This window comes from Salmo trutta, chromosome 26 (assembly GCF_901001165.1).
Source record: "Salmo trutta chromosome 26, fSalTru1.1, whole genome shotgun sequence".
NCBI lineage: Eukaryota > Metazoa > Chordata > Actinopteri > Salmoniformes > Salmonidae > Salmo > Salmo trutta.
The window spans coordinates 42800085-42815491 of NC_042982.1; the positions used below are offsets into that span (position 1 = coordinate 42800085).

A 15407-nucleotide genomic window follows, 5' to 3' on the forward strand; every position below is an offset into this window, starting at 1 on the left:
TTGTGGCTGGCTGTGGCTGTGGCTGGCTGTGGCTGGCTGTGGCTGGTTGTGGCTGGCTGTGGCTGGCTGTGGCTGGCTGTGGCTGGTTGTGGCTGGTTGTGGCTGGCTGTGGCTGGCTGTGGCTGGTTGTGGCTGTGGCTGGTTGTGGCTGGTTGTGGCTGGCTGTGGCTGTGGCTGTCTGTGGCTGGCTCTGGCTGGTTGTGGCTGGTTGTGGCTGTGGCTGTGGCTGGCTGTGGCTGTGGCTGGTTGTGGCTGGCTGTGGCTGTGGCTGGCTGTCGCTGGCTGTGGCTGTGGCTGGCTGTGGCTGGTTGTGGCTGGCTGTGGCTGTGGCCGTGGCTGGTTGTGGCTGGTTGTGGCTGGCTGTGGCTGGCTGTGGCTGTGGCTGTGGCTGGTTGTGGCTGGCTGTGGCTGGTTGTGGCTGGCTGTGGCTGGCTGTGGCTGGCTGTGGCTGTGGCTGGTTGTGGCTGTGGCTGGTTGTGGCTGTGGCTGGTTGTGGCTGGCTGTGGCTGGTTGTTGCTGTGGCTGTGGCTGGTTGTGGCTGGCTGTGGCTGGCTGTGGCTGTGGCTGTGGCTGGCTGTGGCTGGCTGTGGCTGGTTGTGGCTGGCTGTGGCTGGCTGTGGCTGGCTGTGGCTGGTTGTGGCTGGTTGTGGCTGGCTGTGGCTGGCTGTGGCTGGTTGTGGCTGTCGCTGGTTGTGGCTGGTTGTGGCTGGTTGTGGCTGTGGCTGGTTGTGGCTGGTTGTGGCTGGTTGTGGCTGTGGCTGTGGCTGGCTGTGGCTGTGGCTGGTTGTGGCTGGCTGTGGCTGGCTGTGGCTGTGGCTGTGGCTGGCTGTGGCTGGCTGTGGCTGGTTGTGGCTGGCTGTGGCTGGCTGTGGCTGGCTGTGGCTGGTTGTGGCTGGTTGTGGCTGGCTGTGGCTGGCTGTGGCTGGTTGTGGCTGTCGCTGGTTGTGGCTGGTTGTGGCTGGTTGTGGCTGTGGCTGGTTGTGGCTGGTTGTGGCTGGTTGTGGCTGTGGCTGTGGCTGGCTGTGGCTGTGGCTGGTTGTGGCTGGCTGTGGCTGGCTGTGGCTGTGGCTGTGGCTGGCTGTGGCTGGCTGTGGCTGGTTGTGGCTGGCTGTGGCTGGCTGTGGCTGGCTGTGGCTGGTTGTGGCTGGCTGTGGCTGGCTGTGGCTGGCTGTGGCTGTGGCTGGTTGTGGCTGTGGCTGGTTGTGGCTGTGGCTGTGGCTGGTTGTGGCTGGCTGTGGCTGGCTGTGGCTGGCTGTGGCTGTGGCTGTGGCTGGCTGTGGCTGGCTGTGGCTGGTTGTGGCTGGCTATGGCTGGCTGTGGCTGGCTGTGGCTGGTTGTGGCTGGTTGTGGCTGGTTGTGGCTGTGGCTGGTTGTTGCTGTGGCTGGTTGTAGCTGTGGCTGGTTGTGGCTGTGGCTGTGGCTGGTTGTGGCTGGCTGTGGCTGGCTGTGGCTGTGGCTGTGGCTGGCTGTGGCTGGCTGTGGCTGGTTGTGGCTGGCTGTGGCTGGCTGTGGCTGGCTGTGGCTGGCTGTGGCTGGTTGTGGCTGGCTGTGGCTGGCTGTGGCTGGCTGTGGCTGGTTGTGGCTGGTTGTGGCTGGCTGTGGCTGGCTGTGGCTGGTTGTGGCTGGTGGCTGGTTGTGGGCTGGTTGTGGCTGGTTGTGGCTGGTTGTGGCTGTGGCTGGCTGTGGCTGGCTGTGGCTGTGGCTGGTTGTGGCTGTGGCTGGTTGTGGCTGTGGCTGTGGCTGGTTGTGGCTGGCTGTGGCTGGCTGTGGCTGGCTGTGGCTGTGGCTGTGGCTGGCTGTGGCTGGCTGTGGCTGGTTGTGGCTGGCTGTGGCTGGCTGTGGCTGGCTGTGGCTGGTTGTGGCTGGTTGTGGCTGGTTGTGGCTGTGGCTGGTTGTTGCTGTGGCTGGTTGTAGCTGTGGCTGGTTGTGGCTGTGGCTGTGGCTGGTTGTGGCTGGCTGTGGCTGGCTGTGGCTGTGGCTGTGGCTGGCTGTGGCTGGCTGTGGCTGGTTGTGGCTGGCTGTGGCTGGCTGTGGCTGGCTGTGGCTGGTTGTGGCTGGTTGTGGCTGGCTGTGGCTGGCTGTGGCTGTTTGTGGCTGTCGCTGGTTGTGGCTGGTTGTGGCTGGTTGTGGCTGGTTGTGGCTGTGGCTGTGGCTGGCTGTGGCTGTGGCTGGTTGTGGCTGGCTGTGGCTGGCTGTGGCTGTGGCTGTGGCTGGCTGTGGCTGGCTGTGGCTGGTTGTGGCTGGCTGTGGCTGGCTGTGGCTGGCTGTGGCTGGTTGTGGCTGGCTGTGGCTGGCTGTGGCTGGCTGTGGCTGTGGCTGGTTGTGGCTGTGGCTGGTTGTGGCTGTGGCTGTGGCTGGTTGTGGCTGGCTGTGGCTGGCTGTGGCTGGCTGTGGCTGTGGCTGTGGCTGGCTTTGGCTGGCTGTGGCTGGTTGTGGCTGGCTGTGGCTGGCTGTGGCTGGCTGTGGCTGGTTGTGGCTGGTTGTGGCTGGTTGTGGCTGTGGCTGGTTGTTGCTGTGGCTGGTTGTAGCTGTGGCTGGTTGTGGCTGTGGCTGTGGCTGGTTGTGGCTGGCTGTGGCTGGCTGTGGCTGTGGCTGTGGCTGGCTGTGGCTGGTTGTGGCTGGCTGTGGCTGGCTGTGGCTGGCTGTGGCTGGTTGTGGCTGGTTGTGGCTGGCTGTGGCTGGCTGTGGCTGGTTGTGGCTGTGGCTGGTTGTGGCTGGTTGTGGCTGGTTGTGGCTGTGGCTGGTTGTGGCTGGTTGTGGCTGTGGCTGTGGCTGGCTGTGGCTGTGGCTGGTTGTGGCTGGCTGTGGCTGGCTGTGGCTGTGGCTGTGGCTGTGGCTGGCTGTGGCTGGCTGTGGCTGGTTGTGGCTGGCTGTGGCTGGCTGTGGCTGGTTGTGGCTGGTTGTGGCTGGCTGTGGCTGGCTGTGGCTGGTTGTGGCTGTGGCTGCTTGTGGCTGGTTGTGGCTGGCTGTGGCTGTGGCTGGCTGTGGCTGGATCTGGCTGGTTGTGGCTGGTTGTGGCTGTGGCTGTGGCTGTGGCTGTGGCTGTGGCTGGTTGTGGCTGGCTGTGGCTGTGGCTGGCTGTGGCTGGTTGTGGCTGGCTGTGGTCGTGGCTGGTTGTGGCTGGTTGTGGCTGGCTGTGGCTGGTTGTGGCTGGCTGTGGCTGGCTGTGGCTGGCTGTGGCTGGTTGTGGCTGTGGCTGGTTGTGGCTGTGGCTGGTTGTGGCTGTGGCTGTGGCTGGTTGTGGCTGGTTGTGGCTGTGGCTGGCTGTGGCTGGCTGTGGCTGTGGCTGGTTGTGGCTGTGGCTGGTTGTGGCTGTGGCTGTGGCTGGTTGTGGCTGGCTGTGGCTGGCTGTGGCTGGCTGTGGCTGTGGCTGTGGCTGGCTGTGGCTGGCTGTGGCTGGTTGTGGCTGGCTGTGGCTGGCTGTGGCTGGCTGTGGCTGGTTGTGGCTGGTTGTGGCTGGTTGTGGCTGTGGCTGGTTGTTGCTGTGGCTGGTTGTAGCTGTGGCTGGCTGTGGCTGTGGCTGTGGCTGGTTGTGGCTGGCTGTGGCTGGCTGTGGCTGTGGCTGTGGCTGGCTGTGGCTGGCTGTGGCTGGTTGTGGCTGGCTGTGGCTGGCTGTGGCTGGCTGTGGCTGGTTGTGGCTGGTTGTGGCTGGCTGTGGCTGGCTGTGGCTGGTTGTGGCTGTCGCTGGTTGTGGCTGGTTGTGGCTGGTTGTGGCTGGTTGTGGCTGTGGCTGTGGCTGGCTGTGGCTGTGGCTGGTTGTGGCTGGCTGTGGCTGGCTGTGGCTGTGGCTGTGGCTGGCTGTGGCTGGCTGTGGCTGGTTGTGGCTGGCTGTGGCTGGCTGTGGCTGGCTGTGGCTGGTTGTGGCTGGCTGTGGCTGGCTGTGGCTGGCTGTGGCTGTGGCTGGTTGTGGCTGTGGCTGGTTGTGGCTGTGGCTGTGGCTGGTTGTGGCTGGCTGTGGCTGGCTGTGGCTGGCTGTGGCTGTGGCTGGCTGTGGCTGGCTGTGGCTGGTTGTGGCTGGCTGTGGCTGGCTGTGGCTGGCTGTGGCTGGTTGTGGCTGGTTGTGGCTGGTTGTGGCTGTGGCTGGTTGTTGCTGTGGCTGGTTGTAGCTGTGGCTGGTTGTGGCTGTGGCTGTGGCTGGTTGTGGCTGGCTGTGGCTGGCTGTGGCTGTGGCTGTGGCTGGCTGTGGCTGGCTGTGGCTGGTTGTGGCTGGCTGTGGCTGGCTGTGGCTGGCTGTGGCTGGTTGTGGCTGGTTGTGGCTGGCTGTGGCTGGCTGTGGCTGGTTGTGGCTGTGGCTGGTTGTGGCTGGTTGTGGCTGGTTGTGGCTGTGGCTGGTTGTGGCTGGTTGTGGCTGTGGCTGTGGCTGGCTGTGGCTGTGGCTGGTTGTGGCTGGCTGTGGCTGGCTGTGGCTGTGGCTGTGGCTGTGGCTGGCTGTGGCTGGCTGTGGCTGGTTGTGGCTGGCTGTGGCTGGCTGTGGCTGGCTGTGGCTGGTTGTGGCTGGTTGTGGCTGGCTGTGGCTGGCTGTGGCTGGTTGTGGCTGTGGCTGCTTGTGGCTGGTTGTGGCTGGCTGTGGCTGTGGCTGGCTGTGGCTGGATCTGGCTGGTTGTGGCTGGTTGTGGCTGTGGCTGTGGCTGTGGCTGTGGCTGTGGCTGGTTGTGGCTGGCTGTGGCTGTGGCTGGCTGTAGCTGGCTGTGGCTGTGGCTGGCTGTGGCTGGTTGTGGCTGGCTGTGGTCGTGGCTGGTTGTGGCTGGTTGTGGCTGGCTGTGGCTGGTTGTGGCTGGCTGTGGCTGGCTGTGGCTGGCTGTGGCTGGTTGTGGCTGTGGCTGGTTGTGGCTGTGGCTGGTTGTGGCTGTGGCTGTGGCTGGTTGTGGCTGGCTGTGGCTGGCTGTGGCTGTGGCTGTGGCTGGCTGTGGCTGGCTTTGGCTGGTTGTGGCTGGCTGTGGCTGGCTGTGGCTGGCTGTGGCTGGTTGTGGCTTGTTGTGGCTGGTTGTGGCTGTGGCTGGTTGTAGCTGTGGCTGGTTGTGGCTGTGGCTGGTTGTGGCTGGCTGTGGCTGGCTGTGGCTGGCTGTGGCTGGCTGTGGCTGGTTGTGGCTGGCTGTGGCTGGTTGTGGCTGGCTGTGGCTGTGGCTGGCTGTGGCTGGCTGTGGCTGGTTGTGGCTGGCTGTGGCTGTGGCTGTGGCTGGTTGTGGCTGTGGCTGGTTGTGGCTAAGGCTGGCTGTGGCTGGCTGTGGCTGGTTGTGGCTGTGGCTGTGGCTGGCTGTGGCTGGCTGTGGCTGGCTGTGGCTGAGGCTGTGGCTGTGGCTGGCTGTGGCTGGCTGTGGCTGTGGCTGGCTGTGGCTGGTTGTGGCTGTGGCTGTGGCTGGCTGTGGCTGGCTGTGGCTGGCTGTGGTTGTGGCTGTGGCTGTGGCTGGCTGTGGCTGGCTGTGGCTGAGGCTGTGGCTGTGGCTGGCTGTGGCTGGCTGTGGCTGTGGCTGGCTGTGGCTGTGGTTGTGGCGTGCTACTGTCTAGTGCCTTATTTTTCTGCTGGAGCACCCACCACATAACCTCCATCAACCCCTAAACCCTTTCACTCACCCCCCCCCCTTCGCTTCCCCCTTCCTGTCCCCATGCCTTCCACCAACCTGGCAGTATACAGACCAGAAATGATGGGTTTAATTTAAATAAATCTCTGACAGGTTCTGGTCTCAGCTCATTTTCACAACCATTTGTTATGGTTTTATTTCCATCTCCTCTCCTCTCCTCTCCTCTCTTCTCCTCTCCTCTCCTCTCCTCTCCTCTCCTCTCCTCTCCTCTCCTCTCCTCTCCTCTCCTCTCCTCTCCTCTCCTCTCCTCTCCTTTACAAATCTATCAATGGTACCAGCTGCAGCAGGACTCTTTGGCATGAGTTCTCTCATTTTATACACAGTCAGAAGGTCACATGACACCGTCTCCAAAGTGAGAGGGGAAAACTAAACACAGTTGCACATGTATCTACATTCAGTTGTACAATCAGTTTCTATAGTAACACCAAAGTCCCCAATACAGTGCTGTTATAGCTCATATTCAGCAATGATTGGCCGTTGATGCGCTGTATAAACAAAAGTATTTGGACACCCCTTCAAATGAGTGGATTCAGCGATTTCAGCCACACCTATTGCTGACAGATGTATAAAATTGATCACACAGCCACGCAATCTCCATAGACAAACATTGGCAGTAGAATGGCCGTACTGAAGAGCTCAGCGACTTTCAACGTGGCACCGTCACAGGATGCCACATTTCCAACAAGTCAGTTAATAAAATTTCTGCCCTGCTAGAGCTGCCCCCGGTCAACTGTAAGTGCTGTTATTGGGAAACGTCTAGGAGCAACAACGACACAACCGTGAAATGGTAGGCCACACAAGCTCACAGAACGGGACCGCCGAGTGCTGAAGTGCGAATAGTCAGTCCTCAGTTGCAACACACACTACCGAGTTCCAAACTGCCTCTGGAAGCAACGTCAGCACAAGAACTGTTCGTCTGGAGCTTCATGAAATGGGTTTCCATGGCCGAGCACCCGCACACAAGCCTAAGATCACCATACGCAATGCCAAGCGTCGGCTGGAGTGGTGTAAAGCTCACCTCCATTGGACTCTGGAGCAGTGGAAACGCGTTCTCTGGAGTGCTGAATTATGCTTCACCATCTTGCAGTCCAACGGACGAGTCTGGGTTTGGCAGATGCCAGGAGATTGCTACCTGCCCCAATGCATAGTGCCAACTGTAAAGTTTGGTGGAGGAGGAATAATGGTCTGAGACTGTTTTTCATGGTTCGGGCCCCTTAGTTCCAGTGAAGGGAAATCTTAACGCTACAGCATACAATGACATTCTACACGATTCTGTGCTTCCAACTTTGGCAACAGTTTGGGGAAGGCCCTTTCCTGTTTCAGCATGACAATGCCCCCCATGCACAAAGCGGTCCATACAGAAATGGTTTGTCGAGGTTGATGTGGAAGAACTTGACTGGCCTGCACAGAGCCCTGACCTTAAACCCATTGAACACCTGTGGGATGAATTGGAACGCCGACTGCGAGCCAGGCCTAATCGCCCAACATCAGTGCCCGACCTCACTAATGCTCTTGTGTCTGAATGGAAGCAAGTCCCCGCAGCAACGTTCCAACATCTAGTGGAAAGCCTTCCCAGAAGACTGGAGGCTTTTATAGCAGCAAAGGGGGACCAACTCCATATTAATGCCCATGATTTTGTAATGAGATTTTGTACAGAGAGAAAGTGAGTCCCAAATGGCACCCTATTTCCAATATAGTGCACTACTTTTGACCAAAGCTTTATGGGGGCACACTGCTAGCCCGTACGTAATTGTGTTTAAAGGGACTTTGGGCCTTGGTAGTGCACTATAAAGGCAATAGAGTGCCATTTGGAACGAATCCAAAGAGAGGAAACAGTTGTTGTGTTTGAACTCAGCCTCCCATGCCCTCCCTCCCTCTCTCTCTTTCTGTCTGTGTTGGCATGCTAAGCACTAAGCAGACCCACTGATCCTTCAATCTCTCTCTCTCTCTCTCTCTCTCTCTCTCTCTCTCGCTCTCTCAATTTATCTCTCTAGGAGAGGGTATTGGGTTAGAAGTGAAGGAGTAGGATAATTCCGGGTATTGGGTTAGAAGTGAAGGAGTAGGATAATTCCGGGTATTGGGTTAGAAGTGAAGGAGTAGGATAATTCCGGGTATTGGGTTAGAAGTGAAGGAGTAGGATAATTCAGGGTATTGGGTTAGAAGTGAAGGAGTAGGATAATTCCAGGTATTGGGTTAGAAGTGAAGGAGTAGGATAATTCAGGGTATTGGGTTAGAAGTGAAGGAGTAGGATAATTCCGGGTATTGGGTTAGAAGTGAAGGAGTAGGATAATTCCGGGAATTGGGTTAGAGTAGATTATTAGTTTATATTGAGCTGACTGTTGGAGAATTAAGGATGTTAATGGAGGAAGAGTTCTGAATGTCACAATAATTGTTTGTTTGTTGTTTGGCATCGTGATTGTTTACCTCGATCTGTGGTACACTCCTCCTGCTTATCATACCATTAGTCGTCCATCTGTGGTTCACTCCCTCTTATCTTACCATTAGTCCTCCATCTGTGGTTCACTCCCTCTTATCAAACCATTAGTCCTCCATCTGTTGTTCACTCCCTCTTATCAAACCATTAGTCCTCCATCTGTAGTTCACTCCCTCTTATCATACCATTAGTCCTCCATCTGTGGTTCACTCCCTCTTATCAAACCATTAGTCCTCCATCTGTAGTTCACTCCCTCTTATCATACCATTAGTCCTCCATCTGTGGTTCACTCCCTCTTATCAAACCATTAGTCCTCCATCTGTGGTTCACTCCCTCTTATCAAACCATTAGTCATAGCCAGCAGCATACCACCCTGCATCCCACTGCTGGCTTGCTTCTGTAGCTAAGCAGGGTTGGTCCTGGTTGGTCCCTGGATGGGAGACCAGATGCTGCTGGAAGTGGTGTTGGAGGGTCAGAAGGAGGTGCTCTTTCCTCTGGTCTAAAATGTTTCCCTAATTGCCCCGTGTAGGTTACTATCTTTTCGGATGGGACGTTAAATGGCTGTTCTCACTCTCTGTGGTCATTAAAGATCCCATGGCACTTATCGTAAGAGTAGTGGTGTTAACCCCGGTATCCTGGATAAATTCCCAATCTGGCCCTCATCCTATCACGGTTCTCCTAATCATCCCCAGCTTACAACTGGCTTATTTATCTCCCCTGGAACTATTCCATAGGTCATTCAGTGGCACTGTGTGATGAAACGACACGTTACACAACTTTAGGTTGGACAAAGGCATAAGGGAATGATAGTGACAGATAATGATACAAAATAATGCATACTACTCATTCTTCTTCTTCTGCTTCTGTAATAATTATATATTTTTCACCCCTCCCTGTCTCTCTCTTCTCTGCTGTTTCTCCAGGGGGTATCTTCGAGACCCTTGAGAATGAGCCCATTAGTGTGGAGGAGCTGGCTTTTAAATTCGCTGCGACAAACATTAACAGGAACCGGACCTTAATGCCCAACACCACCCTGACCTACGACATCCAGAGAATAAACCTCTTCGACAGCTTCGAAGCCTCCAGAAGAGGTAAGGATGGTTCTTATTTGTATTTTTACATTGTCAATTGTTTTATACCGAGTGGCACCATATTTCCTATAGGCCCTGGTCAAATCTCTGTCTGTGTCCTCGTAGAGCCCTGGTCAAAACTCTGTCTGTATCCCCATAGGGCCCTGGTCAAAACTCTGTCTGTATCCCCGTAGGGCCCTGGTCAAAACTCTGTCTGTATCCCCGTAGGGCCCTGGTCAGCCCTGGTCAAATCTCTGTCTGTATCCTCGTAGAGCCCTGGTCAAATCTCTGTCTGTATCCCCGTAGGGCCCTGGTCAAAACTCTGTCTGTATCCCCGTAGGGCCCTGGTCAAAACTCTGCCTGTATCCCCGTAGGACCCGTGTCAAAAGTAATGCACTATATGCAGTAACTTCAGAAAGTATTCACACCCTTTACTTATTCCACATTTTATTGTGTTACAAAGTGGGATAAAAAGGTATTTAATTGTAATTGTTTTGTCAATGATATTCATAAAATAGTCTGTAATGTGAAAGTGGAAGAAAGATTGTAACAGTTGTAAAAAGTCATGAAAAATATAGCAGTAATGTACAGTGGAAGTGGGAAGTTTACATACACTTATGTTAGAGTCATTAAAACTTGTTTTTATAAACTTGTTTTTCAACCACTCCACAAATTTCTTGTTAACAAACTATAGTTTTGGCAAGTCGGTTAGGACATTTACTTTGTGCATGACACAAGTAATTTTTCCAACAATTGTTTACAGACAGATTATTTCACTTATAATTCACTGTATCACAATTCCAGTGGGTCAGAAGTTTACATACACTAAGCTGACAGTGCCATTAAACAGCTTGGAAAATTCCAGAAAATTATGTCATGGCTTTAGAAGCTTCTGATAGGCTAATTGACATCATTTGAGTCAATTAGAGGTGTACCTGAGGATGTATTTCAAGGCATACCTTCAAACTCAGTGCCTCTTTGCTTGACATCATGGGAAAATCAAAAGAAATCAGCCCCAAAAAATTGTAGACCTCCACAAGTTTGGTTCATCCTTGGGATCAATTTCCAAATGCCTGAAGGTACCATGTTCATCTGTACAAACAATAGTACGCAAGTATACACACCATGGGACCACGCAGCCGTCATACCGCTCAGGAAGGAGACGCGTTCTGTCTCCTAGAGATGAACGTAATTTGGTTCGAAAGTGCAAATCAATCCCAGAACAACAGCAAAGGACCTTGTGAAGATGCTGGAGGAAACAGGTACAAAAGTATCTATATCCACAGTAAAATAAGTCCTGTATCGACATAACCTGAAAGGCCGCTCAGCAAGGAAGAAGCCACTGCTCCAAAACCACCATAATAAAAGCCACACTACGGTTTGCAACTGCACATGGGGACAAAGATCGTACTTTTTGGAGAAATGTCCTCCGGTCTGATGAAACAAAAATAGAACTGTTTGGCCATAATGACCATCGTTATGTTTGGAGGGAAAAGGGGGAGGCTTGCAAGCCGAAGAACACCATCCCAACCGTGAAGCACGGGGGTGGCAGCATCATGTTGTGGGGGTGCTTTGCTGCAGGAGGGACTGGTGCACTTCACAAAATAGATAGCATCATGAGGCACGAAAATTATGTGGATATATTGAAGCAACATTTCAAGACATCAGTCAGGAAGTAAAGCTTGGTCGCAAATGGGTCTTCCAAATGGACAATGACCCCAAGCATACTTTCAAAGTTGTGGCAAAATGGCTTAAGGACAACAAAGACAAGGTATCGGAGTGGCCATCACAAAGCCCTGACCTCAATCCCATAGAAAATATGTGGGCAGAACTGAAAAAGCGTGTGCAAGCAAGGAGGCCTACAAACCTGACTCAGTTACACCAGCTCTGTCAGGGGGAATGGGCCAAAATTCACCCAACTTATTGTGGGAAGCTTGTGGAAGGCTACACAAAACGTTTGACCCAAGTTAAACAATTTAAAGGCAGTGCTACAAAATACTAATTGAGTGTATGTAAACTTCTGACCCACTGCGAATGTGATGAAAGAAATCAAAGCTAAAAGAAATCATTCTCTCTACTATTATTCTGACATTTCGCAATCTTAAAATAAAGTGGTGATCCTAACTGACCTAAAACAGGGAATTTTTTACTAGGATTACATGTCCGGAATTGTGAAAAACTGAGTTTAAATGTATTTGGCTAAGGTGTATGTAAACTTCCGACTTCAACAGTATCTTGATTAGATAAGTATTCAGCCCCCTGACTCAATACATGTTAGAATCACCTTTGGCAGTCAATACAGCTGTGTGTCTTTCTGGGTTAGTCTCTAAAAGCTTTCCACACCTGGATTGTGCAATATTTGCACATTATCCTTCAAGCTCTGTCAAATTGGTTGTTGATCAATCAATCAATCAATCCAATTTATTTATAAAGCCCATCTTACATCAGCTGATGTCACAAAGTGCTGTACAGAAACCCAGCCTAAAACGCCAAACAGCAAGCAATGCAGGTGTAGAAGCACGGTGGCTAGGAAAAACTCCCTAGAAAGGCCAGAACCTAGGAAGAAACCTAGAGAGGAACCAGGCTATGAGGGGTGACCAGTCCTCTTCTCGCTGTGCCGGGTGGAGATTATAACAGAACATGGCCAAGATGTTCAAATGTTCATAGGTGACCAGCAGGGTCAAATGATAATAATCACAGTTGTCGAGGGTGCACCAGGTCAGCACCTGATCATTGCTAGAACACCATTGTCAGGTCTTACCATCGATTTTCAAGTAGATTTAAATCAAAACTGTCACTCGGCCATTCAGGAACATTCACTGTCTTCTTGGTAAGCAACTCCAGTGTATATTTGGCCTTGTGTTTTAGGTTATTGTCCTGCTGAAAGGGGAATTCATCTGCCAGTGTCTGGTGGAAAGCAGACAGAACCAGGTTTTCCTCTAGGATTTTGCCTGTGCTTAGCTTCATTCTGTTGCTTTTTTATCCTGAAAAACTCCTGTCCTTAATGATTTCAAGCATTCCCATAACATGATGCAGCCACCACTATGCTTGAACATATGGAGAGTGGTACTCAGTAGTGTGTTGTATTGGATTTGCCCCAAACATAACACTTCGAATTCAGGAGAAAAGGTAATTGCTTTGCCACATTTTTTGCAGTATTACTTTAGTGCCTTGATGCAAACAGGATGCATGTTTTGGAATATATTTATTCTGTACAGGCTTCCTTTTTTCACTCTGTCAGGTTAGTATTGTTGAGTGACTGCAATGTTGTTGATCCATCCTCAGTTTTCTCCCATCAAAGCCATTAAACTCTGTAACTGTTTTAAAATTACAATTGGTCTCATGGTGAAATCCCTGACCTTTTTCCTTCCTCTCTGGCAACTGAGTTAGGAAGGACGCCTGTATCTTTGTTGTGACTGGGCGTATTGATACACCATCCAAAGTGTAATTAATAACTTCACCATGTTCAAGGGGATATTCTATGTTTTGAAATGTATTTTTAATCTACCAATAGGTGCCCATCTTTGCGAGGCATTGGAAAACCTCCCTGGTCTTTGTTGTTGAATCTGTGTTTGAAATGCACTGCTCAACTGAGGAACCTTATAGATAATTGTATGTGTGGGGTACAGAGATGAGGATGTCATTCAAAAAATCTTGTTTATTGCACAGACTGAGGCCATGCAACTTATTATGTGACATGTTAAGCTAATTTCTACTCCTGATCTTATTTAGGGGTTGAATACTTAACAAGATATTTCAACTTTTTTTGTTGTTGCTTTTATGAATAATAATAAAAAAAATCCACTTTGCCATCATTGGGCATTGTGTGTTTGCCAGTGAATGAAAATCTACATTTTATCCATTTACAATTCAGGCTGTAAAACAATAAAATGTGGAAAAAGTGAAGGGGTGTGAATACTTTCTGAAGTTAATATGGAGCCATTTGAGATGCAGAAAATAACAGTCCCTCTCTACTGTCCCTCTCCCAGCCTGTGACCAGTTGGCTCTGGGTGTCGGGGCGGTGTTTGGTCCTTCTCACAGCTCCTCCGTCAGTGCTGTCCAGTCCATCTGCAATGCTCTGGAGGTGAGACACTATCACATACAGTGGTTCCTCCTTTAAAAGTTACGAGTTTCCACACAGCGGGACATGGAGGTACCCAGCGTCACAGCTTCATTGCTCCAGACCACCACAAGGGGGAGTTAGAGCACTCATTATGCATTTGAGTCCCAAGGTTTTTATATGACCAATCATATCGAGTGGTTCCAATGACAAATGATGAATTTGACGCGAGCCACCCGTCCCTGGTGACTTTCTTCAGCAAAGATGGCTGACAAAACATTATTGTGGAAGCTAATTTAAGTAATTATAACGTCATAACGAGTCAAGCAAAAAATGTACAATTGAGAGGAATATGTTAGTTAACGTAGAGACAAACGATTGTGTATATTTTTTGGTCATAAAGTTAATTTACAAAATTTGCATTTAGCAAATTTTTTTTCCAGTCTTATCCAAAACCAGGTGTATCAAACTCCATTCTTTGAATGATGTTGTGTCTGCATGTATGTATTACAATTATATACTTCAACAGTGTTTACCACTCCTGCTTCTGGGACATCAATGATTACACATTGTAACTATGCAATAGACTAGAAACATGATTGAAGTAAAGGCTGATTTGTAATTCATACAGACAGAATAAAAAACAGTACATCCTGCCAGCACACCCACAAGCGAGCCACTCAAGTGGAGAATGACACATGTAAGAGAGCAGGAACGAGATGGGAGTAACAATCCAGGCTATTTGCTCTGAGCCAGGCATAATAATATAATGAATCAAGCAGGGAGCAGACTTTCAAACCTTCAACATTCTAGCCCAAAGTCCAGCACGCTATCGACAGTGCCCAAATGTATTAATTTGGGGTTGGCGCCGATTGTGGCTAAAAACACTTTATCAATTGTAATCTTTAACGTAGAAAGGGGAAAAGGTTTATTAGGTTTTCACAAGCGTAGCAGGATGGGTTACTAGCTGAACAATAACATTTACTAAAGAATCCCCAACTTGCAACAAATAATTTGTATCTATCTATCCACATCTACCTACACACGTATCTACCTACACATGGTTAATGTTCTGAAAACAAAAAAATATATATACAGTTGAAGTCAGAAGTTTACATACACCTTAGCCAAATACATTTAAACTCAGTTTTCACAATTCTTGACATTTAATCCTAGTACACATTCCCTTGTTTTAGGTCAGTTAGGATCACCACTTTATTTTAAGAATGAGAAAATGTCAGAATAATAGTAGAGAGAATGATTTATTTCAGCTTTTATTGCTTTCATCACATTTCCAGTGGGTCAGAAGTTTACATTCACTCAATTAGTATTTTGTAGCACTGCCTTTAAATTGTTTAACATGGGTCAAATGTTTTGGGTAGCCTTTCACAAGCTTCCCCCAATTAGCTGGGTGAATTGTGGCCCATTCCTCTTGACAGAGCTGGTGTAACTGAGTCAGGTTTGTAGGCCTCCTTGCTTGCACACGCTTTTTCAGTTCTGCCCACATATTTTCTATGGGATTGAGGTCAGGGCTTGTGATGGCCACACCAATACCTTGACTTTGTTGTCCTTAAGCCATTTTGCCACAACTTTGGAAGTATGCTTAGGGTCATTGTCCATTTGGAAGACCCATTTGCGACCAAGCTTTAACTTCCTGACTGATGCCTTGAGATGTTGCTTCAATATATCCACATAGTTTTCCTACCTCACGATGCCATCTATTTTGTGAAGTGCACCAGCCCCTCCTGCAGCAAAGCACCCCCACAACATGATGCTGCCACCCCCGTGTTTCACTGTTCGGAATGGTGTTCTTCGGCTTCCAAGCCTCCCCCTTTTTCCTCCTAACATAATGATGGTCATTATGGTCAAACAGTTCTATTTTTGTTTCATCAGACCAGAGGACATTTCTCCAAAAAGTATGATCTTTGTCCCCATGTGCAGTTGCAAATCATAGTCTGGCTTTTTTATTGCGGTTTTGGGGCAGTGGCTTCTTCCTTGCTGAGCGGCCTTTCAGGTTATGTCAATATAGGACTTGTTTTACTGTGGATATAGATACTTTTGTACCTGTTTCCTCCAGCATCTTCACAAGGTCCTTTGCTGTTGATCTGGGATTGATTTGCACTTTTCGCACCAAAGTACATTCATCTCTAGGAGACAGAACGCATCTCCTTCCTGAGCGGTATGACGTCTGTGTGGTCCCATGGTGTTTATACTTGCGTAATATTGTTTGTACAGATGAACGTGGTACCTTCAGGCATTTGGAA

General features: G+C 50.9%; 1 protein-coding gene across 2 annotated transcripts in view; it reads left to right on the forward strand.

Annotated features, from left to right (window-relative positions):
- Positions 1 to 15407, forward strand: part of LOC115163808 (glutamate receptor ionotropic, kainate 1) — a 124213-nt gene that overhangs the window by 51079 nt on the left and 57727 nt on the right. For both annotated transcript variants that reach the window (XM_029715990.1, XM_029715991.1), the window contains exons 2-3: positions 8937 to 9104; positions 13073 to 13167. In XM_029715990.1, coding sequence (XP_029571850.1) covers positions 8937 to 9104; positions 13073 to 13167 — 263 coding nt within the window. The remainder of the gene's footprint in view (positions 1 to 8936; positions 9105 to 13072; positions 13168 to 15407) is intronic.